The sequence below is a fragment of the Oncorhynchus mykiss genome, chromosome 25 (assembly GCF_057628025.1).
Source record: "Oncorhynchus mykiss isolate SJ-2025 chromosome 25, ASM5762802v1, whole genome shotgun sequence".
Classification (NCBI taxonomy): domain Eukaryota; kingdom Metazoa; phylum Chordata; class Actinopteri; order Salmoniformes; family Salmonidae; genus Oncorhynchus; species Oncorhynchus mykiss.
The window spans coordinates 18722048-18749339 of NC_143046.1; the positions used below are offsets into that span (position 1 = coordinate 18722048).

Here is a 27292-nt window from a genome sequence, read left to right on the forward strand (position 1 = left end):
TTCATCTATACTGATTGAAGTGGATTTAACAAGTTACATCAATAAGGGATCATAGCTTTCTTCTGGGTTCACCTGGTCAGTCCATGTCATGGAAAGAGAAGGTGTTCATAATGTTTTGTGCACTGTGTTCTGTATAGCCATTGATTCTGCAAGAATATAACTTAACCTCATGAGATCAGTTCAACTGTCTTACCCCATCAGAACCCAACATATAAGCTTGTTTTATTATTTTGTTTGTAAGCAATGTTATTGTAATGTAAACCATCACTGTATACCCTCAAAACACGGTTAAAACTATAATTGTGTTGTAATGGATGGTCAGTCTGTCTATGAATTGGATAAGGGGTTACATTTCTCCAGCCCTATTCCTCAGCTGTTTACCGAAACAGTGGCGGGTGGTATAAAATAAAGGGTCCCTACAGATTACAGAAGGAAAGAATAGTATAAATACAGTGTAATACACTCTTCTAATAAAATCTATGGTTTGGTATAAATAAAGCATGAATGACTGACAGTAATGAATGAACACATTAATAAATGATAGACTCGTGCGAGTGAAAAGCGTCGTGAAGACTTGATATGAATTGAGCACCAGCAGTCAAACATGGAGTGGAGAAGTGCTTACCACGTTCGGCCACTAGGTGTCAGTATTTTCACCACTTAGGCTACAGTTTAGTCTTGGAATCCGGCACTGAAGTTGCCGCGGAATGGGACAGACGCGCAAAGTGATGGAAGACGATGCAGGGCTATAAAAGTGTAGCTGCGTGTCGTGGCAGAATAATTGAACTTGGGCACTCAGAAGAGGACCAAGCTACAACAGGTGAAATAGAAGTTTCAGCTGCGCAAAGACGGCTACTATGGAGCGCAAACCTGAGATGTATTACGAGACTGAGAGAAGGTGAAGAGATACGATAAAATGATAAGAAATGAAAGCGGTCTGACGAACGGTTCTTCAGTGGCCCCCCACGACACTAACCTGAATCGCCCTCCATGGGTTGCGACAACTTTGGGATGCTTTCTGATTTTCACCATTGTCGTTGATATTTTGGGCAACCTCTTGGTCATTATCTCCGTGTACAGAAACAAAAAACTCAGAAACGCAGGTAAGTCAAAGTAGCCTAACCCAATAAAACGTATGTATTTTGAAAAGCATACTGCCATTTGCTGTAGTCTTTTACAACAAAAGGAAACTTATTTGTCTATCTTCATTTCTTAGTTGTATCACCCTGTTGCAGGAGAACTTTCCTGTAATGCAGGAAATTAAAAACTTGTAGTGTATTCAAGGTTTAAAAAGGCTTCTGAAGTTTGTAATTTCCCCTTTGATATTTCAGACATGATTTTCTCTTACTTTTTTGTTGGGGTTGCTACATTCTCCGTAAATTCATTATAATTCACATAACCCACACTTCCTGTTGCTGCAGGATTATTTTCTTGCTTTAGCAAACTGGCTCAAATTAAGATCCTACATCTGTATTCTGCATAAGTACAAGCCACAGAGATGTCCTGTGGATGTCCTGCCTTGCCGGCCCTGGGCATAAGCGACATAGGCGGTCGCAGAGGGCCCTCGACAGACCCTCACTTAGGAACTCAGTCTGTTGAGCGTTAGAATAGTAAAATACACAAGGTGCAATTTCATCAGCAGTGTTCCTCGTGTTATGTCAGTCACTGACAGTCACTCAATTAGCCCAAGTCAGCAAAAAAAAATTAGATTGGTAAATTAGTCTACCCAGCTATCTAAACTTGTAGTAATCATGGACGAATTTCTGACCGGGCACGTATCAAGGGCCCGGTCCTCTACATTCTAAAATTAATTTCCTGCAATGCTACACATTTTACAACGGGGTGTAGAGAAAATGTTGCAGTTTTAAAACAACTCTTCTCAAATTCTATACATTTTGCCATGGCTTATGCCATGTTAATATGATATCTGATTCAGAGTGACCTTTCATTCTCTTCTCATTATTGTAACCTCATTCTGTTCAGCATCACAGAGCAGATGTTTTAAATGTGTTTATTTATTGAACTAGGCAAGTCAGTTAAGAACAAATTCTTATTTATAATGACTGCCTACCCTGGCAACGCCGGGCCAATTGTGCACCGCCCTATGGTATTCTCAATCACAGCCAGATGTGATGCAGCCAAGATTCGAACCAGGTACTGCAGTGACACTTCTTGCACTGAGATGCGGTGTCTGTGCCACTCGGGAGAAAATCTATCATCATTACTGTAACCTCATTCTGTTCACCTTCACAGAAAAAATCTATCCTCATTACTGTAACCTCATTCTGTTCAGCATCACGGAGTAGATCTATCCTCATTACTGTAACCTCATTCTGTTCAGCATCACAGAGTAGATCTATCCTCATTACTGTCACTTTATTCTGTTCAGCTTCACAGAGTAGATCTATCCTCATTACTGTCACTTTATTCTATTCATCTTCACAGAGTAGATCTATCCTCATTACTGTCACTTTATTCTGTTGAGCATCACAGAGTAGATCTAGCCTCATTACTGTAACCTCATTCTGTTCAGCATCACAGAGAAAATCTATCCTCATTACTGTCACTTTATTCTGTTCAGCTTCACAGAGTAGATCTATCCTCATTACTGTAACCTCATTCTGTTCAGCATCACAGAGAAAATCTATCCTCATTACTGTCACTTTATTCTGTTCAGCATCACAGAGTAGATCTATCCTCATTACTGTAACCTCATTCTGTTCAGCATCACAGAGAAAATCTATCCTCATTACTGTCACTTTATTCTGTTCAGCTTCACAGAGTAGATCTATCCTCATTACTGTCGCCTTATTCTGTTCAACATCACAGACAATGTTCCCTCAAAAAAACGTTGGTACTGAGAAAATGTTAGGTCTGCTGAGCGCAAACTCGAACAGTGTGAAAATTCTGTGCAACTTCCAGCATGGGTTTACTTTGAACACTGAAGCTGTACCCGCTTTAAGTTACAGTTTGAACAGTAGTCAAGTAGGCTACTGTAGCTATTTTATCATAATGTAGTGGCTGGTAGGCCTACAATGGAGAAAATGCATCCCATAGCATTTTAATATGTAAATAGCTGTTATATCATTCAGGTAACATTCCATGAGACTTTTGGGGGAAAAAACCATACAGGGCTTGAGATTAACCTGTTTATCCACTTGTTCTTCATATAAAGGAGGTGACTGAAAATGTTGTTGTGTTGTTTGATGCAAGAAACACTTCACAAAATAAAATGCATCATTATTCCCATACCATTGTTACAGAGAATCAGAGAAATGATGCTACCCTCTGCCTATTGGCTACTTAGCTTATTCAAGCCTCTCTCAAAATACAACACTGCCCCTTTAAGACAAAAAAAACTCTTTACCTGACTCGCATTCAAAGATGTCTAGAAGTGTACATGTTTTGTGCTCTTGAAGGAGCAATCACTCCCCCATTGCTGATTACAAATTATCTATAACTGGGCTAATAACTCGCTATCTAGCAAAGGATATGAAGAAATGTGCACACGTGGCCACATGCAGCTCTTGTGCTTATGCTGTAAACACAGTCCAGTTCAAAGTGAATGGCCACAGATCCATATATGGCAATGTTCTATTTGCATATATGCCTCCTGCAGCTTTGATTGGTTATGGCATTTTGTTTTGGTATGTTGCATTGAAAGTGGCTAATATTGCGTTGAATCGATCACAATTCCCACAGTAAAAGGAAACATTGATAGTGCTAACTAATGGGGAAAACTCTAGAAAGTTAAGTGAAGTTCAACCTCATAATTCTCTGTGCAGGCTGATATTTCTTCTGCGCGGCAGTCCCGGGGGAGCTGAGGGAACATTGATCACAGAGTAGATTTATCCTCATTACTGTAACCTTATTCTGTTCTAAATCACAGAGAAGATATGAGTGATGTGTGAAACAGGCTAGCTACTGTGTACGGTCACACTGCATTATACAGACAGGTGTGTGTTGTTGTGGAGGCTCAAGTGGCAATTTAATGATCCTCTAGATTAAAAATCACTTTGCAAAAGGGCAACATTGACTGGTATTGGTGCAGGTACTGTAGTGCTGTAAGTGTCATGAGTAGGGTTGCAAAATGCCGAGAACTTTCAATAAATTCACTGGTTTTCCAGAAATCTTGGTGGGGGGATTTCTGGTAAACCAGGTAATTTATTGAAAGTTCCTGAAAGATTGTAACCCTAGTTGTAAAGCCAACATTTATTCTGTAGAGCTGCTGTTATTTTATTCCATGTCCTTTTCATTTGAGTTAACCTTCATTGTTGGAACCTTGGGTTACCACATGAACGGAACACAATCGTATTGCTGCTTAGGCCACTATTTTTAGCAGCAGCAGGTAATTGGCTCCTTATCAAACAGATCAATAAAATCTAAATGTACACATGTTATTGCAGGTGCAGCAAAATGTTTATGTTTGTAGCTCCAACAGTCAGCAATATCTAGCAATACAATAACAATGCAATAACAATGCAATAACAATAAAATAACAATACAATAACAATGCAATAACAATGCAATAACAATACAATAACAATACAATAACAATACAATAACAATACAATAACAATGCAATAACAATACAATAACAATACAATAACAATACAATAACAATGCAATAACAATGCAATAACAATGCAATAACAATACAATAACAATACAATAACAATACAATAACAATACAATAACAATGCAATAACAATGCAATAACAATGCAATAACAATACAATAACAATACAATAACAATACAATAACAATGCAATAACAATGCAATAACAATACAATAACAATGCAATAACAATGCAATAACAATACAATAACAATGCAATAACAATACAATAACAATACAATAACAATGCAATAACAATGCAATAACAATGCAATAACAATACAATAACAATGCAATAACAATGCAATAACAATGCAATAACAATGCAATAACAATGCAATAACAATGCAATAACAATACAATAACAATACAATAACAATACAATAACAATACAATAACAATACAATAACAATACAATAACAATGCAATAACAATACAATAACAATACAATAACAATGCAATAACAATACAATAACAATGCAATAACAATGCAATAACAATACAATAACAATACAATAACAATACAATAACAATGCAATAACAATACAATAACAATACAATAACAATGCAATAACAATGCAATAACAATGCAATAACAATACAATAACAATGCAATAACAATGCAATAACAATGCAATAACAATACAATAACAATGCAATAACAATGCAATAACAATACAATAACAATACAATAACAATACAATAACAATGCAATAACAATAAAATAACAATACAATAACAATGCAATAACAATGCAATAACAATACAATAACAATATAATAACAATACAATAACAATGCAATAACAATAAAATAACAATACAATAACAATACAATAACAATACAATAACAATACAATAACAATACAATAACAATGCAATAACAATGCAATAACAATACAATAACAATGCAATAACAATACAATAACAATACAATAACAATGCAATAACAATACAATAACAATACAATAACAATACAATAACAATGCAATAACAATAAAATAACAATACAATAACAATACAATAACAATACAATAACAATACAATAACAATACAATAACAATACAATAACAATAAAATAACAATAACATAACAATACAATAACAATACAATAACAATACAATAACAATAAAATAACAATACAATAACAATACAATAACAATAAAATAACAATACAATAACAATATTATAGCAATACAATAACAATACAATAACAATAAAATAACACCACAATAACAATACAATAACAATAAAATAACAATACAATAACAATACAATAACAATACAATAACAATAAAATAACAATACAATAACAATACAATAACAATACAATAACAATAAAATAACAATACAATAACAATACAATAACAATAAAATAACAATACAATAACAATAAAATAACAATACAATAACAATACAATAACAATAAAATAACAATACAATAACAATAAAATAACAATACAATAACAATACAATAATACTACAATAACAATAAAATAACAATACAATAACAATAAAATAACAATACAATAACAATACAATAACAATACAATAACAATACAATAACAATACAATAACAATACAATAACAATAAAATAATACAATAACAATACAATAACAATACAATAACAATAAAATAACAATACAATAACAATAAAATAACAATACAATAACAATACAATAACAATAACAATACACACATAATACATAAAAAGAAAAAGGGATAAAGACCTCCGAACGAGCAACATCATAACAAGCAACATCATAACAAGCAACATCATAACAAGCAACATCATAACAAGCAACATCATAACAAGCAACATCATAATAAGCAACATTGGACCCAGACGATAGTTTCTCTTGTGTCGTGTTCGTGGAGGGGTTATCGCTGGTGCTACCACCAAACCTTCTGGTACCCTCCTCCTCTGCCAGTTAGACAGGATGGCTTCGTGTTGATAATTTTCTGGCCTGGGGAGTCACCTTTGCTACAAAGTACAGTCACAGTTTAATCTATAAATGTATTCATATTGCATTCTTTAATCTGCACCAAAGGGGGAATGGCAGCCTCCAGATTATTCATGAGTGCTTTATAACATAACGTTTAGATATAAATACAGTCACTTTATGGTTTATTTATTTAGGAGAATATACAGTATATGTGCATAATGTATTGTAGAGCCTACATGCTGTTAACTCTGACTGTGACTCCTGGATACTGAAACACCAGCTCTCCATGACATAGACTGACCAGGTGAGTCCAGTTCAATGCTATCCCTAATATATATGCAACCAATACAGTACTTACCTGGAATGAATATAAATTGTTGCCAATTACCATAAAGTTAAGTGCTTAAATATAACGTACTGATAAGCACGGAGAAAATTGAATTGCCCGTTTAAAGTCAGCTAAATATTTTCTGATATTGTAAAAATTATTGTCAGCAATTTTAGAAGTGTTTGTAAATTTAGTGCAGGAGGGAGTATAGTAGTAGCCTCAAATTACATTTTTGCAATTGTCTCTCTCTCCTCCACGTCTCTCTCTCCCTCCCCCACGTCTCTCCCTCTCCCCCCACGCCTCTCTCTCTCCCCCACGTCTCTCTCTCTCCCTCCCCCACGCCTCGCTCTCTCTCCCAATGCCTCCCTTTCTCTCTCCCTCCCACACCTCTCTCTCCCCACGCCTCTCTCTCCCCACACATCGCTCTCTCTCCCCACACCTCGCTCTCTCTCGCCACTCCTCGCTCTCTCTCCCAATGCCTCCCTCTCTCTGCCTCCCACGCCTCTCTCTCTCTCTCCCCACGCCTCTCTCTCCCCACACCTCGCTCTCTCTCCCCACGCCTCTCTCTCTCTCTCCCCCACGCCTCTCTCTCTTTCCCCCACGCCTCACTCTCTCTCTGCCTGCCACGCCTCTCTCTCCCCTATGCCTCGCTCTCTCTCTCCCCCACGCCTCTCTCTCTCTCTCCCCCACGCCTCTCTCTCTCTCCCCCATTCCTCGCTCTCTCTCTGCCTCCCACGCCTCTCTCTCTCCCCCACGCCTCTCTCTCTCTGCCTCCCATGCCTCTCTCTCTCTCTCCCCACGCCTCTTTCTCTCCTCCACGCCTCGCTCTCACCCCCATGCCTCTTTCTCTCCCTCTCTCCCTCTCTTGCTAAAAGATGTACTGAGTAGTGAACTAAGAATGGTGGGTTGATATGAACAAATTGGTGTTGAACATTTCTAAAACTAAATGTATTGTATTTGGTTGAAGATATTTGCTTGCTGATGACCCCCAATTGAATTTGTTGATGAATAGAATGCATGTAGAGCAAACGAAAAATGTTAACTACTAGTTGTCATGTTGGATGCAGCTTTATCATGGTCAGAACACATACATAATATTGTTATTAAGATGGGTATGGGAATTGCTGTTACAAGAAAATTTTCAGAGTATGTAACATCTAACACTCTGAATCAGGTGATTCAATCCCTGGTCCTATCACACTTAGAGTACTATCCAGTTATATGGTTAATCCCTGGTCCTATCACACTTAGAGTACTGTCCAGTTATATGGTCAATCCCTGGTCCTATCACACTTAGAGTACTGTCCGGTTATATGGTTTATCCCTGGTCCTATCACACTTAGAGTACTGTCCGGTTATATGGTCAATCCCTGGTCCTATCACACTTAGATTACTGTCCGGTTATATGGTCAATCCCTGGTCCTATCACATTTAGAGTACCGTCCAGTTATATGGTCAATCACTGGTCCTATCACACTTAGAGTACTGTCCGGTTATGTGGTTTATCCCTGGTCCTATCACACTTAGAGTACTGTCCAGTTATATGGTTTATCCCTGGTTCTATCACACTTAGAGTACTGTCTGGTTATATGGTCAATCCCTGGTCCTATCACACTTAGAGTACTGTCTGGTTATATGGTCAATCCCTGGTCCTATCACACTTAGAGTACTGTCTGGTTATATGGTCAATCCCTGGTCCTATCACACTTAGAGTACTGTCTGGTTATATGGTTTATCCCTGGTCCTATCACACTTAGAGTACTGTCTGGTTATATGGTCAATCACTGGTCCTATCACACTTAGAGTACTGTCTGGTTATATGGTCAATCCCTGGTTCTATCACACTTAGAGTACTGTCCGGTTATATGGTCAATCCCTGGTCCTATCACACTTAGAGTACTGTCCAGTTATATGGTCAATCCCTGGTCCTATCACACTTAGAGTACTGTCCGGTTATATGGTTTATCCCTGGTCCTATCACACTTAGAGTACTGTCTGGTTATATGGTTTATCCCTGGTCCTATCACACTTAGAGTACTGTCCAGTTATATGGTCAATCCCTGGTCCTATCACACTTAGAGTACTGTCTGGTTATATGGTCAATCACTGGTCCTATCACACTTAGAGTACTGTCTGGTTATATGGTCAATCACTGGTCCTATCACACTTAGAGTACTGTCTGGTTATATGGTCAATCACTGGTCCTATCACACTTAGAGTACTGTCTGGTTATATGGTCAATCCCTGGTCCTATCACACTTAGAGTACTGTCCAGTTATATGGTCAATCACTGGTCCTATCACACTTAGAGTACTGTCTGGTTATATGGTTTATCCCTGGTCCTATCACACTTAGAGTACTGTCTGGTTATATGGTCAATCCCTGGTCCTATCACACTTAGAGTACTCTCCGGTTATATGGTTTATCCCTGGTCCTATCACACTTAGAGTACTGTCTGGTTATATGGTCAATCCCTGGTCCTATCACACTTAGAGTACTGTCTGGTTATATGGTCAATCCCTGGTCCTATCACACTTAGAGTACTGTCCAGTTATATGGTCAATCCCTGGTCCTATCACACTTAGAGTACTGTCCAGTTATATGGTCAATCACTGGTCCTATCACACTTAGAGTACTGCCTGGTCCTATCACACTTAGAGTACTGTCTGGTTATATGGTCAATCCCTGGTCCTATCACACTTAGAGTACTGTCTGGTTATATGGTCAATCCCTGGTCCTATCACATTTAGAGTACCGTCCAGTTATATGGTCAATCACTGGTCCTATCACACTTAGAGTACTGTCCGGTTATGTGGTTTATCCCTGGTCCTATCACACTTAGAGTACTGTCCAGTTATATGGTTTATCCCTGGTTCTATCACACTTAGAGTACTGTCTGGTTATATGGTCAATCCCTGGTCCTATCACACTTAGAGTACTGTCTGGTTATATGGTCAATCCCTGGTCCTATCACACTTAGAGTACTGTCTGGTTATATGGTCAATCCCTGGTCCTATCACACTTAGAGTACTGTCTGGTTATATGGTTTATCCCTGGTCCTATCACACTTAGAGTACTGTCTGGTTATATGGTCAATCACTGGTCCTATCACACTTAGAGTACTGTCTGGTTATATGGTCAATCCCTGGTTCTATCACACTTAGAGTACTGTCCGGTTATATGGTCAATCCCTGGTCCTATCACACTTAGAGTACTGTCCAGTTATATGGTCAATCCCTGGTCCTATCACACTTAGAGTACTGTCCGGTTATATGGTTTATCCCTGGTCCTATCACACTTAGAGTACTGTCTGGTTATATGGTTTATCCCTGGTCCTATCACACTTAGAGTACTGTCCAGTTATATGGTCAATCCCTGGTCCTATCACACTTAGAGTACTGTCTGGTTATATGGTCAATCACTGGTCCTATCACACTTAGAGTACTGTCTGGTTATATGGTCAATCACTGGTCCTATCACACTTAGAGTACTGTCTGGTTATATGGTCAATCACTGGTCCTATCACACTTAGAGTACTGTCTGGTTATATGGTCAATCCCTGGTCCTATCACACTTAGAGTACTGTCCAGTTATATGGTCAATCACTGGTCCTATCACACTTAGAGTACTGTCTGGTTATATGGTTTATCCCTGGTCCTATCACACTTAGAGTACTGTCTGGTTATATGGTCAATCCCTGGTCCTATCACACTTAGAGTACTCTCCGGTTATATGGTTTATCCCTGGTCCTATCACACTTAGAGTACTGTCTGGTTATATGGTCAATCCCTGGTCCTATCACACTTAGAGTACTGTCTGGTTATATGGTCAATCCCTGGTCCTATCACACTTAGAGTACTGTCCAGTTATATGGTCAATCCCTGGTCCTATCACACTTAGAGTACTGTCCAGTTATATGGTCAATCACTGGTCCTATCACACTTAGAGTACTGCCTGGTCCTATCACACTTAGAGTACTGTCTGGTTATATGGTCAATCCCTGGTCCTATCACACTTAGAGTACTGTCTGGTTATATGGTCAATCCCTGGTCCTATCACACTTAGAGTACTGTCCAGTTATATGGTCAATCCCTGGTCCTATCACACTTAGAGTACTGTCTGGTTATATGGTCAATCCCTGGTCCTATCACACTTAGAGTACTGCCTGGTCCTATCACACTTAGAGTACTGTCTGGTTATATGGTCAATCCCTGGTCCTATCACACTTAGAGTACTGCCTGGTCCTATAACACTTAGAGTACTGTCTGGTTAAATGGTCAATCCCTGGTCCTATCACACTTAGAGTACTGTCCAGTTATATGGTCAATCCCTGGTCCTATCACACTTTGAGTACTGTCTGGTCCTATCACACTTAGAGTACTGTCTGGTTATATGGTACATCCCTGGTCCTATCACACTTAGAGTACTGTCCAGTTATATGGTCAATCCCTGGTCCTATCACACTTAGAGTACTGTCTGGTCCTATCACACTTAGAGTACTGTCCAGTTATATGGTCAATCCCTGGTCCTATCACACTTAGAGTACTGTCTGGTCCTATCACACTTAGAGTACTGTCTGGTTATATGGTCAATCCCTGGTCCTATCACACTTAGAGTACTGTCCAGTTATATGGTCAATCCCTGGTCCTATCACACTTAGAGTACTGTCTGGTCCTATCACACTTACAGTACTGTCTGGTTATATGGTTTATCCCTGGTTCTATCACACTTAGAGTACTGTCCAGTTATATGGTCAATCCCTGGTCCTATCACACTTAGAGTACTGTCTGGTTATATGGTCAATCCCTGGTCCTATCACACTTAGAGTACTGTCTGGTTATATGGTTTATCCCTGGTTCTATCACACTTAGAGTACTGTCCAGTTATATGGTCAATCCCTGGTCCTATCACACTTAGAGTACTGTCTGGTTATATGGTCAATCCCTGGTCCTATCACACTTAGAGTACTTTCCAGTTATATGGTCAATCCCTGGTCCTATCACACTTAGAGTACTGTCTGGTCCTATCACACTTAGAGTACTGTCTGGTTATATGGTTTATCCCTGGTTCTATCACACTTAGAGTACTGTCTGGTTATATGGTTTATCCCTGGTCCTATCACACTTAGAGTACTGTCTGGTTATATGGTTCATCCCTGGTCCTATCACACTTAGAGTACTGTCTGGTTATATGGTCAATCCCTGGTCCTATCACACTTAGAGTACTGCCTGGTCCTATCACACTTAGAGTACTGTCTGGTTATATGGTCAATCCCTGGTCCTATCACACTTAGAGTACTGCCTGGTCCTATAACACTTAGAGTACTGTCTGGTTAAATGGTCAATCCCTGGTCCTATCACACTTAGAGTACTGTCCAGTTATATGGTCAATCCCTGGTCCTATCACACTTTGAGTACTGTCTGGTCCTATCACACTTAGAGTACTGTCTGGTTATATGGTACATCCCTGGTCCTATCACACTTAGAGTACTGTCCAGTTATATGGTCAATCCCTGGTCCTATCACACTTAGAGTACTGTCTGGTCCTATCACACTTAGAGTACTGTCTGGTTATATGGTACATCCCTGGTCCTATCACACTTAGAGTACTGTCTGGTCCTATCACACTTAGAGTACTGTCTGGTTATATGGTCAATCCCTGGTCCTATCACACTTAGAGTACTGTCTGGTCCTATCACACTTACAGTACTGTCTGGTTATATGGTTTATCCCTGGTTCTATCACACTTAGAGTACTGTCCAGTTATATGGTCAATCCCTGGTCCTATCACACTTAGAGTACTGTCTGGTTATATGGTCAATCCCTGGTCCTATCACACTTAGAGTACTGTCTGGTTATATGGTTTATCCCTGGTTCTATCACACTTAGAGTACTGTCCAGTTATATGGTCAATCCCTGGTCCTATCACACTTAGAGTACTGTCTGGTTATATGGTCAATCCCTGGTCCTATCACACTTAGAGTACTTTCCAGTTATATGGTCAATCCCTGGTCCTATCACACTTAGAGTACTGTCTGGTCCTATCACACTTAGAGTACTGTCTGGTTATATGGTTTATCCCTGGTTCTATCACACTTAGAGTACTGTCTGGTTATATGGTTTATCCCTGGTCCTATCACACTTAGAGTACTGTCTGGTTATATGGTTCATCCCTGGTCCTATCACACTTAGAGTACTGTCTGGTTATATGGTCAATCCCTGGTCCTATCACACTTAGAGTACTGTCTGGTCCTATCACACTTAGAGTACTGTCTGGTTATATGGTCAATCACTGGTCCTATCACACTTAGAGTACTGTCTGGTTATATGGTCAATCCCTGGTCCTATCACACTTAGAGTACTGTCTGGTTATATGGTCAATCCCTGGTCCTATCACACTTAGAGTACTGTCTGGTCCTATCACACTTAGAGTACTGTCTGGTTATATGGTCAATCCCTGGTCCTATCACACTTAGAGTACTGTCTGGTTATATGGTCAATCCCTGGTCCTATCACACTTAGAGTACTGTCTGGTTATATGGTTTATCCCTGGTCCTATCACACTTAGAGTACTGTCTGGTTATATGGTCAATCACTGGTCCTATCACACTTAGAGTACTGTCTGGTTATATGGTCAATCCCTGGTTCTATCACACTTAGAGTACTGTCCGGTTATATGGTCAATCCCTGGTCCTATCACACTTAGAGTACTGTCCAGTTATATGGTCAATCCCTGGTCCTATCACACTTAGAGTACTGTCCGGTTATATGGTCAATCCCTGGTCCTATCACACTTAGAGTACTGTCCAGTTATATGGTCAATCCCTGGTCCTATCACACTTAGAGTACTGTCCAGTTATATGGTCAATCCCTGGTCCTATCACACTTAGAGTACTGTCTGGTTATATGGTTTATCCCTGGTCCTATCACACTTAGAGTACTGTCTGGTTATATGGTTTATCTCTGGTCCTATCACACTTAGAGTACTGTCCAGTTATATGGTCAATCCCTGGTCCTATCACACTTAGAGTACTGTCTGGTTATATGGTCAATCACTGGTCCTATCACACTTAGAGTACTGTCTGGTTATATGGTCAATCACTGGTCCTATCACACTTAGAGTACTGTCTGGTTATATGGTCAATCACTGGTCCTATCACACTTAGAGTACTGTCTGGTTATATGGTCAATCCCTGGTCCTATCACACTTAGAGTACTGTCCAGTTATATGGTCAATCACTGGTCCTATCACACTTAGAGTACTGTCTGGTTATATGGTTTATCCCTGGTCCTATCACACTTAGAGTACTGTCTGGTTATATGGTCAATCCCTGGTCCTATCACACTTAGAGTACTCTCCGGTTATATGGTTTATCCCTGGTCCTATCACACTTAGAGTACTGTCTGGTTATATGGTCAATCCCTGGTCCTATCACACTTAGAGTACTGTCTGGTTATATGGTCAATCCCTGGTCCTATCACACTTAGAGTACTGTCCAGTTATATGGTCAATCCCTGGTCCTATCACACTTAGAGTACTGTCCAGTTATATGGTCAATCCCTGGTCCTATCGCACTTAGAGTACTGTCCAGTTATATGGTCAATCCCTGGTCCTATCACACTTAGAGTACTCTCCAGTTATATGGTCAATCACTGGTCCTATCACACTTAGAGTACTGCCTGGTCCTATCACACTTAGAGTACTGTCTGGTTATATGGTCAATCCCTGGTCCTATCACACTTAGAGTACTGTCTGGTTATATGGTCAATCCCTGGTCCTATCACACTTAGAGTACTGTCCAGTTATATGGTCAATCCCTGGTCCTATCACACTTAGAGTACTGTCTGGTTATATGGTCAATCCCTGGTCCTATCACACTTAGAGTACTGCCTGGTCCTATCACACTTAGAGTACTGTCTGGTTATATGGTCAATCCCTGGTCCTATCACACTTAGAGTACTGCCTGGTCCTATCACACTTAGAGTACTGTCTGGTTATATGGTCAATCCCTGGTCCTATCACACTTAGAGTACTGTCCAGTTATATGGTCAATCCCTGGTCCTATCACACTTAGAGTACTGTCTGGTCCTATCACACTTAGAGTACTGTCTGGTTATATGGTCAATCCCTGGTCCTATCACACTTAGAGTACTGTCCAGTTATATGGTCAATCCCTGGTCCTATCACACTTAGAGTACTGTCTGGTCCTATCACACTTAGAGTACTGTCCAGTTATATGGTCAATCCCTGGTCCTATCACACTTAGAGTACTGTCTGGTCCTATCACACTTAGAGTACTGTCTGGTTATATGGTCAATCCCTGGTCCTATCACACTTAGAGTACTGTCTGGTCCTATCACACTTACAGTACTGTCTGGTTATATGGTTTATCCCTGGTTCTATCACACTTAGAGTACTGTCCAGTTATATGGTCAATCCCTGGTCCTATCACACTTAGAGTACTGTCTGGTTATATGGTCAATCCCTGGTCCTATCACACTTAGAGTACTGTCTGGTTATATGGTTTATCCCTGGTTCTATCACACTTAGAGTACTGTCCAGTTATATGGTCAATCCCTGGTCCTATCACACTTAGAGTACTGTCTGGTTATATGGTCAATCCCTGGTCCTATCACACTTAGAGTACTTTCCAGTTATATGGTCAATCCCTGGTCCTATCACACTTAGAGTACTGTCTGGTCCTATCACACTTAGAGTACTGTCTGGTTATATGGTTTATCCCTGGTTCTATCACACTTAGAGTACTGTCTGGTTATATGGTTTATCCCTGGTCCTATCACACTTAGAGTACTGTCTGGTTATATGGTTCATCCCTGGTCCTATCACACTTAGAGTACTGTCTGGTTATATGGTCAATCACTGGTCCTATCACACTTAGAGTACTGTCTGGTTATATGGTCAATCCCTGGTCCTATCACACTTAGAGTACTGTCTGGTTATATGGTCAATCCCTGGTCCTATCACACTTAGAGTACTGTCTGGTCCTATCACACTTAGAGTACTGTCTGGTTATATGGTCAATCCCTGGTCCTATCACACTTAGAGTACTGTCTGGTTATATGGTCAATCCCTGGTCCTATCACACTTAGAGTACTGTCTGGTCCTATCACACTTAGAGTACTGTCTGGTTATATGGTCATCTGCAGCAAAGAAACATATAAAAAAGCTCCAAATCACCCGAAACAGGGCTGCCAGATTAGCTCTTCATTGCTCTATCCGTATAAAGGTTAAATAAACAAATTAAACATGCATAACCACCAAACCAGACAGGTAAATTCAGGGCATCTAAGACAACCCAAGCCAAGGACAAATCATCTTAAATCTACAGTTTTATATAGAGCCATAGCTGAATGGAACTCTTTACCAATCCATATTTCTCAGGTAAAAAAGTAAATCAACCATGAAGAAAAAAATTAAAGAACATCTAATGAGATAGACCATATGACTGGACAGGAAATAGAAATAACGTCTAATGAGATAGACCATATGACTGGACAGAAAATAGAAAGAACATCTAATGTGATAGACCATATGACTGGACAGGAAATAGAAAGTATCAACTGAATGTTAAATGTGTTTCCTGTCAGGTATTTTAATTGTCTGTATTGTCTACTTGTTAAATGTTTGTAAAGTCATAATTTGTAATTGTTTGTAATGTCTTATTAATTGGTGTTGGACCCCAGGAAGATTAGCTAACGTTAAGGCATTAGCTAATGGGGATCCTAATAAAAATTCACAAATTCTCTCTCTTTCTCTGCATATGAGAGACAAGGAGTGGCAGAGGTCATTATGGTTTTGTTCTTGTGTCTTTACATGTATTTCATTGATTCACTCATCGATCCCGTGGCCATGTGACATTAGACCTGGAGGTAAGGTCTAGCAGTATTTCCCATCTGGACAGCTACACTTCATTAACTGAATGAGACCTTATAAGACAATGTTATTTTCTCAGGATGAGTAGGCTTTTGTTTTTCTGTTTTTAGGCACTATCTTTACTTTGGCCTGTGATGTTTCATTCTAAAGATACACCATATAAGGTAATTGGTTGGTACGTACCGCTATTGTTCTGTCTCCACCACCATCTCTTCCTCCAGTATCTACTGTATGTTCTGGGGCCCCCCCTACCCCCTACCCACCAACACTCCCATTAGCCTCCTGTTCATTCTGTTTGTCCAGTGTGCTGTGAAACTGTCCCCCTGGTCCACAGAGGAATACGTAATGACCAGAGCAGACACTCCCTCCCACTAGACTCAAAACACACACCCTGCCACAGCCACATAATATATCCAACAAAGCCCCAACCAAGCATGTATTTAGAACCTAATTGCACTCTCATTGTTCCTGAATGACACGCCACAGTTGCTCCGCTCGCGCCCCACGCTGTCTCTTTTCTCTATTAAACAAATTAAGCTTGTGAGACTCTGTATACTGTGCCACCACTGTCTGTTTGCATTAGTCAGCATGGGCTGCTTGGTAAGAATGATCTTAACACACCCTGGGTAACTACAGCGTCACTCTGACAATAACCAATGCACCAGCTCACCTCACTCACCGTCCGCTTATGGAACTAATATGCAGCTTAAGGTTCTGCTGTTCCTCTGTATACAGCGCCACAACCAAGAGAGAGACCTTGGAAATGTTACATGTCATTTGAGATCAAGTTAGCAGAACTGAGCATCTGTTTTGTTTTGCACTGAGCAAAACAACAAAACACAAAAGTATCTGAGTAGAGCAGAGAAAAGTAGAGTAGAGCAGAGTAGTGTAGAGGAGAGCAGAGTAAAGTAGAGTAGTGTAGTGTAGAGCAGAGAAAAGTAGAGTAGTGTAGAGCAGAGAAAAGTAGAGTAGTGTAGAGCAGAGCAGTGTAGAGCAGAGTAGAGTACAGCAGAGCAGAGTAGTGTAGAGCAGAATAGAGCAGAGTAGAGTAGAGTAGTGTAGAGCAGAGTAGTGTAGAGTAGAGCAGAGCAGTGTAGAGTAAAGTACAGCAGAGTAGAGCATAAAGTAGTGTAGAGCAGAGTAGTGTAGAGCAGAATAGTGTAGAGCGGAGCAGTGTAGTGTAGAGCAGAGTAGTGTGAGTAGAGCATAGTAGTGTAGAGCAGAACAGAGTAGTGTAGAGTAAAGCAGGGTAGTGTAGAGCAGAATAGAGCAGAGCAGAGTACCGCAGAGTAGTGTAGAGTAGAGCAGAGTAGTGTAGAGCAGAGTAGTGTAGAGCAGAATAGTGTAGAGCAGAGTAGTGTAGAGCAGAGTAGTGTGAGTAGATCAGAGTAGGGTAGAGCAGAACAGAGTAGTCCAGAGTAGTGTAGAGTATAGCAGGGTAATGTAGAGCAGAGTAGTGTAGAGCATAGTAGTGTAGAGCAGAGTAGTGTAGAGCAGAGTAGTGTAGAGCAGAATAGTGTAGAGCAGAGTAGTGTGAGTAGAGCAGAGTAGTGTAGAGCAGAACAGAGTAGTGCAGAGTAGTGTAGTAAAGCAGGGTAGTGTAGAGCAGAATAGAGCAGAGCAGAGTAGAGTACAGCAGAGCAGAGTAGTGTAGAGCTGAGTAGTGTAGAGCAGAATAGTGTAGAGCAGAGTAGTGTAGAGCAGAGTAGTGTGAGTAGAGCAGAGTAGTGTAGAGCAGAACACAGTAGTGCAGAGTAGTGTAGAGTATAGCAGGGTAGTGTAGAGCAGAGTAGTGTAGAGCAGAGTAGAGTAGAGCAGAGCAGTGTAGAGTAAAGTACAGCAGAGTATAGTAGTGTAGAGCAGAGCATAGTAGTGTAGAGCAGAGCAGAGTAGTGTAGAGTAGAGTAGTGTGAGTAGAGCAGAGTAGTGTAGAGCAGAGTAGTGTAGAGCAGAATAGAGCAGAGTGGAGTAGAGTACAGCAGAGCAGAGTAGTGTAGAGTACAGCAGAGTAGAGCAGAGTAGAGCATAGAGTAGTGTAGAGCAGAGCAGTGTGAGTAGAGCAGAGTAGTGTAGAGCAGAGTAGAGCAGAGTAGTGTAGAGTAAAGTACAGCAGAGTAGAGCGCAGAGTAGTGTAGAGCAGAGCAGAGTAGTGTAGAGCAGAGCAGAGTAGAGTAGAGCAGAGCAGAGCAGTGTAGAGTAAAGTACAGCAGAGCAGTGTAGAGCAGAGCAGAGTAGTGTAGAGCAGAGTAGAGTAGAGCAGAGCAGAGTAGAGCAGAGCAGTGTAGAGTAAAGTACAGCAGAGCAGAGTAGTGTAGAGCAGAGCACAGTAGTGTAGAACAGAGTAGTGTAGAGCAGAGCAGAGCATAGTAGTGTAGAGCAGAGTAGTGTAGAGCAGAGCAGTGTAGAGTAGAGCTGTTCTCTACTGCTTTCTTCTATCCCAGTCTCTCTTAGTGGGTCTGATGTGAATTGGGTGCCTGGGGCAGTCATATCAACTGAAGCTCACTGCTTATTCAAGGGGAACTCTGTTACACATTACACATCTACAGTTTATGTTAAATAGAGTGGGACTCCAGCTCCACTTGATGTGATTGGAGTGGGACTCCAGCACCACGCCACCTCTATTACAGTGGAGGACCTAGAATCCTTGTTTCCATTCCACACTCACATGGCCTGTTGAGCTCTCTGTCAAACTGTTGCATCTTATTCGGTATGATTATTATAGATTATAATTTTTGTATTGAGTTTAATGACTTTAATCTATGAACTATCTTGTCTCTGCAGTACAAGAAGAACAAGGAAGTAGTTAAGTACCGTATATGTGATGCATCTGTTATGTAACGGTTTTCTTGGTGAGAAGGAGAGTCGGACCAAAATGCAGCGTGTCGATTGCGATTCATGTTTAATGAAAAAACACACTAAACACAAACACTACAAAACAATAAACGTAATGAAAACCTAAACAGCCTATCTGGTGAAAACACATAGACAGGAACAATCACCCACAAACACACAGTGAAACCCAGGCTACCTAAATATGGTTCCCAATCAGAGACAATGACGAACACCTGCCTCTGATTGAGAACCATATCAGGCCGAACATAGAAATGGACAAACTAGACATGTAACATAGAATGCCCACTCAGATCACACCCTGACCAACCAAAACATAGAAATATACAAAGTAAACTATGGTCAGGGTGTGACATGTTAGGGATACAATGCATTATGATTAGTCTGGCAAGCCTGCAGTGTCCTGGAGCCAAAACTGTTGAGGCTAACATGCTGACCAGACTGCTCGCGGGCGTGTCCAAGTGCGTCCACGTGCATCATTGCGCGCATGTTGATTTTGTCCACCCACACCAGATGTGATCAGGACACGCATGTTGAAATATCGAAACGAACTCTGAACCAATTGTATTAATTTGCGGACAGGTCGAAAAGCATTAAACATTTATAACAATTTAGCTAGCTAGCTTGCTGTTGCTAGCTAATTTGTCCTGGGATATAAACATTGGGTTGTTATAATACCTGAAATGCACAAGGTCCTTTACTCCGACAGTGAATCCACAGATGAAAGGGTAAACCGAGTTTGTTTCTGGTCGTCTCTCCTCCTTCAGTCTTCTTCTTCTTCTTTGGACGTTATATGGCGGTTGGCAATCAACTTTAAGGTGCATTACTACTACCAACTGGACTGCGTATGAACCTCACTTCATCTTTCAATCACCCACGTGGGTATATGCTCCTGAAACCCAATGAGAAGATGGGAGAGGCGGGACTTGCAGCGCGTCAAGCACTACAAAAAGAACCAAGTTCTATTTTAGTGCCTGGCTACGCAGATGCTCGTTGATGTGCGCGGGCAGTGTGGGTGCAATGATTGAATAACATGTACAGTACCAGTCAAAAGTTTGGACATACCTACTCATTCCAGGGTTTTTCTTTGTTTTTACTTTTTTCTACATTGTAGAATAATAGTGAAGACGTCAAAACTATCAAATAACACGTATGGAATCATGTAGTAACCAAAAAAGTCTTAAACAAATCTAGATATATTTTATATATTGAGATTCTTCAAAGTAGCCACCCTTTGCCTTGATGACAGCTTGCACACTCTTGGCATGAAGAAAAACCCTTGAATGAGTAGGTGTGTCCAAACTTTTGACTGGTACTGTAAATCCAAATGAATGATTTAGGCTCTGCTGAATGTTGAGAGTCATTGTTATGTAGACGAGATTACTGCTGTTCCGCTGGACATATTCTAAGACCCTCACAAACTTCTACAGATCCTGTAGCACAGCATGGTACGGCAACTGCACCACACGCAACTGCAGGGCTCTCCAGGGAGTGGTGCGGTCACAACCAATACATCACCGGGGGCTACCTGCCTAACTACAGCACCCAGTGTCACAGGAAGGCCAAGAAGATCATCAAGGACCTCAGCCACCAGAGCCATGGTCTGTTCACCCCGTTACCATCTAGAAGGCGGAGACAGTACAGGTGCATCAAAATTGTGGCCAAGAGACTGAAAAACAGCTTCTATCTCCAGGACATCAGACTGTTATATAGTCATCACTAGTCAGCCTCGGCCCAGCACCCTGCCCTGAACCTTAGACACTGTTACTAGCAGGCTAACACCAGGTACTCTACCCTGTACCTTATAGACTGCTGCCTTATGTACATAGTCATGGAACACTGGTCACTTTAATAATGTTTACGTACTGTTTTACCCATTTTATATGTATATACTGTATTCTAGTCAAGGCTCATTCTATATAACTACTGCTATACACACCTTTTCTATTCACATAGTGCACGTACTATCCATTCACACCATTCACATATTTACAGTGTATTCAGAAAGTATTCAGACCCCTTCCCTTTTTCCACATTTTGTTACTTTACAGCCATATTCTAAAAATGATTAATAAATAAAGAATTTTACGCAACAATCTACACACAATACCCCATAATGACAAAGCAAAAACAGTCATTTTTTGCAAATTCATTACAAATAAAAAACAGAAATACCTTCTTTACATAAGTATTCAGACCCTTTGCTATGACACTCGAAATTGAGCTCAGGTGGATCCTGTTTCCATTGATCATCCTTGAGATGTTTCTACAACTTGATTGGAGTCCACCGGTGGTAAATTCAATTGATTGGACATGATTTGGAAAGTCACACACCTGTCTATATACGGTCCCACAGTTCACAGTGCATGTCAGAGCAAAAACCAAGCAATGAGGTTGAAGGTAGAGCTCCGAGACAGGGTTGTGTTGAGGCACAGATCTGGGGAAGGGTACCAAAAACTTCTGCAGCATTGAAGGACCCCAAGAAAACAATGGCCTTCTTCATTCTTAAATGGAGGACGTTTGGAAGCACCAAGACTCTTCCTAGAGCTGGCTGCCTGGCCAAACTGAGCAATCAGGGAGAGAAGGGCCTTGGTCAGGGAGGTGACCAGGAACCCGATGGTCACTCTGACAAAGCTCCAGAGTTCCTTTGTGGTGATGGGAGAACCTTCCAGAAGGACAACCATCTCTGAAGCACTCCACCAATCAGGCCATTATGGTAGAGTGGCCAGACAGAAGACACTCCTCAGTAAAAGGAACATGACAGCCAGCTTGGAGTTAGCCAAAAGGCACCTAAAGACTCTCAGACCATGAGAAACAAGATTCTCTGGTCTGATGAAACCAAGATTGAACTTTTTGGCCTGGATGCCAAGCGGTAGGTCTGGAGGAAACCTGGCACCATCCCTAAGGTGAAGCATGGTGGTGCCAGCATCATGCTGTGGGGATGTTTTTCAGCAGCCAGAACTGGGAGACTAGTCAGGATCGAGGGAAAGATGAACAGAGCAAAGTACCGTTTTTTTTAATGAAAATCTGCTCCAGAGCTCTTAGGACCTCAGACTGGGGTGTTGGAAGGTTCACCTTCCATAAGGACAAAAAACCTAAACACACAGCCAAGACAATGCAGGAGCGGCTTTGGAACAAGTCTCTGTCTTTGAGTGGCCCAGCCAGAGCATTTCTGGAGAGACCTGAAAATAGCTGTGCAGCGACATGCCCCATCCAGCCTGACAGAGCTTAGAGGATCTGCACAGAAGAATGGGAGAAACCCACCAAATGCAGGTGTGTCAAGCTTGTAGCGTCATACCCAAGAAGACTTGAGGCTGTAATCCCTGCCAAAGGTGCTTCAACAAAGTACTGAGTAAAGGGTCTGAATACTTATGTAAATGTAACATTTCTGTTTTCTTTTTTTTATGACTGTTTTTATGACTGTGCAAAAATGTATGAAAAACTGTTTTTGCTTAGTAATTATGGGTGTTAATTTCTTGCAATTCCATCAATTTTGCCATTGGATTTTGTACTGTGTATATAAATACTGTTTCCAACATTTCTTAATTTCTTGTTGTTTTTATTTCTGCATATTTTTGTTATGTTTGTTTATCCCCGTTTAAGCTCGATTTAAATGTAAAGGCAATGATCCCAGGTTCGCGGAGACTGCTATCACAGTAAACGCTGCATATGTCGACTTAATCAGAAATCACCATTACATTTTAATGCAGATCTTAAGCGATACTTCCGCGGTACAGATTGAACCCAGCCCTTAAGCCTCTCTTTCACTCACTTTCACTGCAGCGTCAAAAAGAGGTTGTCAAATGAGGAAAACTGATCATTAAATCCAAGTTATATAATTTATCATGAAGATGTAAAACATTTAAGGATTCTTTCCAAAGTAATGTATCATAAAGACATAAAACATTGAATGATGATTTCCGAAGTAATGTATCATAAAGATATCAAATATTGAATGATTATTTCCAAACAAAACAATCCCTCCTGAATTTTAGGGAAATGACATCTAGAATGTCTCCGCAGGAGGTTCGAAGACATCATATTCTGCATCATGCCACTTGTTTTATCATGTTGTAGAAATCTTTTGTTATTTACTGTATCTGTAGCAAAGCAACTGCAGAGTTATAGCATGGTATCTGTTTTCGGCCTGTTGATGTTTGAGAGTATGAGTCTTCTTCATCATGGTAGAGCATGAAACAGACATGACCAGTAGTTCAAATGATGAGTGTGTATATATATATTTGTATGTGGACACACCTTCAAATTAGTGGATTTGGCTATTTCCGCCACACCCGTTGCTGACAGGTGTATAAAAAAAATATAATCGAGCACACAACCATGCAATCTCCATAGACAAACATTGGCAATAGAATTGCCTTACTGAAGAGCTCAGTGACTTTCAACGTGGCACGGTCATAGGATGCAACCTTTCCAAGGTCAGTTCGGGGGTTGATGTTGGGAAGGTTGATGGGTGGTTGATGAGGGGGCTGAGGTGGGGGGATTGATGTGGGGGGTTGATTTGGGGGGGTTGATGTGGTGGAGTTGATGTGGGGGGGTTGATGTTGGGGGGTTTTATGTGGGGGTGTTGATATGGAGTGGTTGATGTAGCAGGGTTGATGTGTGGGGGTGATGTGGGGGAGTTGATGTGGGGCTTGATGTTGGGGGAGTTTATGTGGAGGGGTTGACGAGGGGGCTGAGGTGGGGGTTGAAGTGAGGGGTTGATGTGGGGGGTTGATGAGGGGTCTGCGGGGGGGGGGGGTTGATGTTGGGGGGTATGTGGGGGGCTTGATATGGAGTGGTTGATGTAGCAGTGTTCATGTGGGGGGATGATTTGGGAGGGTTGATGTGGGGAGGTTGATGTGGAGTGGTAGATGTAGCAGGGTTGATGTGGTGGTTAATGTGGAGGTTGATGTAAGGGGTCGATGTGGGGGCTGATGTGGGGGGGTTGATGTGGAGTGGTACATGTAGCAGGGCTGATGTGGGGGGTGATGTGGTGGGGTTGATGTATTGGTTAATGTGGAGGTTGATGTGGTGGGTTGATGAGGGGGCTGAGGTAGGGGTGTGATGTGGGGGTTGATGGGGAGTGGTAGATGTAGCAGGGTTGATGTGGTGGTTAATGTGGTTGATGTAAGGGGTTGATGTGGGGGCTGATGTGGGGGGGGGGGTTGATGTGGGGGAGTTGATGTGGAGTGGTAGATGTGGGGGGCTTTATATGGAGTGGTTGATGTGGGGGAGTTGATGTAGCAGGGTTGATATGGTGGTTGATGTGGGGGAGTTGATGTAGCAGGGTTGATATGGTGGTTGATGTGGGGGTGTTGATGTAGCAGGGTTGATATGGTGGTTGATGTGGGGGAGTTGATGTAGCAGGGTTGATATGGTGGTTGATGTGGGGGAGTTGATATGGTGGTTGATGTGGGGGAGTTGATGTAGCAGGGTTGATATGGTGGTTGATGTGGGGGAGTTGATATGGTGGTTGATGTGGGGGAGTTGATGTAGCAGGGTTGATATGGTGGTTGATGTGGGGGAGTTGATGTAGCAGGGTTGATATGGTGGTTGATGTGGGGGTGTTGATGTAGCAGGGTTGATATGGTGGTTGATGTGGGGGGGTTGATGTAGCAGGGTTGATATGGTGGTTGATGTGGGGGGGTTGATGTAGCAGGGTTGATATGGTGGTTGATGTGGGGGAGTTGATGTAGCAGGGTTGATATGGTGGTTGATGTGGGGGAGTTGATGTAGCAGGGTTGATATGGTGGTTGATGTGGGGGTGTTGATGTAGCAGGGTTGATATGGTGGTTGATGTGGGGGAGTTGATGTAGCAGGGTTGATATGGTGGTTGATGTGGGGGAGTTGATGTAGCAGGGTTGATATGGTGGTTGATGTGGGGGGGTTGATGTAGCAGGGTTGATATGGTGGTTGATGTGGGGGGGTTGATGTAGCAGGGTTGATATGGTGGTTGATGTGGGGGGGTTGATGTAGCAGGGTTGATATGGTGGTTGATGTGGGGGAGTTGATGTAGCAGGGTTGATATGGTGGTTGATGTGGGGGAGTTGATGTAGCAGGGTTGATATGGTGGTTGATGTGGGGGAGTTGATGTAGCAGGGTTGATATGGTGGTTGATGTGGGGGAGTTGATATGGTGGTTGATGTGGGGGAGTTGATGTAGCAGGGTTGATATGGTGGTTGATGTGGGGGAGTTGATGTAGCAGGGTTGATATGGTGGTTGATGTGGGGGAGTTGATGTAGCAGGGTTGATATGGTGGTTGATGTGGGGGAGTTGATGTAGCAGGGTTGATATGGTGGTTGATGTGGGGGGGTTGATGTAGCAGGGTTGATATGGTGGTTGATGTGGGGGAGTTGATGTAGCAGGGTTGATATGGTGGTTGATGTGGGGGAGTTGATGTAGCAGGGTTGATATGGTGGTTGATGTGGGGGAGTTGATGTAGCAGGGTTGATATGGTGGTTGATGTGGGGGAGTTGATGTAGCAGGGTTGATATGGTGGTTGATGTGGGGGAGTTGATGTAGCAGGGTTGATATGGTGGTTGATGTGGGGGAGTTGATGTAGCAGGGTTGATATGGTGGTTGATGTGGGGGTGTTGATGTAGCAGGGTTGATATGGTGGTTGATGTGGGGGAGTTGATGTAGCAGGGTTGATATGGTGGTTGATGTGGGGGAGTTGATGTAGCAGGGTTGATATGGTGGTTGATGTGGGGGTGTTGATGTAGCAGGGTTGATATGGTGGTTGATGTGGGGGAGTTGATGTAGCAGGGTTGATATGGTGGTTGATGTGGGGGGGTTGATGTAGCAGGGTTGATATGGTGGTTGATGTGGGGGGGTTGATGTAGCAGGGTTGATATGGTGGTTGATGTGGGGGGGTTGATGTAGCAGGGTTGATATGGTGGTTGATGTGGGGGAGTTGATGTAGCAGGGTTGATATGGTGGTTGATGTGGGGGAGTTGATATGGTGGTTGATGTGGGGGAGTTGATGTAGCAGGGTTGATATGGTGGTTGATGTGGGGGAGTTGATGTAGCAGGGTTGATATGGTGGTTGATGTGGGGGAGTTGATGTAGCAGGGTTGATATGGTGGTTGATGTGGGGGAGTTGATGTAGCAGGGTTGATATGGTGGTTGATGTGGGGGAGTTGATGTAGCAGGGTTGATATGGTGGTTGATGTGGGGGAGTTGATGTAGCAGGGTTGATATGGTGGTTGATGTGGGGGAGTTGATGTAGCAGGGTTGATATGGTGGTTGATGTGGGGGAGTTGATGTAGCAGGGTTGATATGGTGGTTGATGTGGGGGAGTTGATGTAGCAGGGTTGATATGGTGGTTGATGTGGGGGAGTTGATGTAGCAGGGTTGATATGGTGGTTGATGTGGGGGAGTTGATGTAGCAGGGTTGATATGGTGGTTGATGTGGGGGAGTTGATGTAGCAGGGTTGATATGGTGGTTGATGTGGGGGAGTTGATGTAGCAGGGTTGATATGGTGGTTGATGTGGGGGAGTTGATGTAGCAGGGTTGATATGGTGGTTGATGTGGGGGAGTTGATGTAGCAGGGTTGATATGGTGGTTGATGTGGGGGAGTTGATGTAGCAGGGTTGATATGGTGGTTGATGTGGGGGAGTTGATGTTTTTTTTTAAAATGTATTTTACCTTTATTTA

General features: G+C 41.8%; 1 protein-coding gene across 1 annotated transcript in view; it reads left to right on the top strand.

Moving 5' to 3' along the window:
* The first annotated feature begins 709 nt into the window (after positions 1 to 709).
* The window catches only part of mtnr1ab (melatonin receptor 1A b), a 33461-nt gene continuing 6878 nt past the window's right edge, over positions 710 to 27292 (top strand). Inside the window, exon 1 of the mRNA XM_021583503.3 lies at positions 710 to 1103. Coding sequence (XP_021439178.1) covers positions 917 to 1103 — 187 coding nt within the window. The 5' untranslated portion in view covers positions 710 to 916. The remainder of the gene's footprint in view (positions 1104 to 27292) is intronic.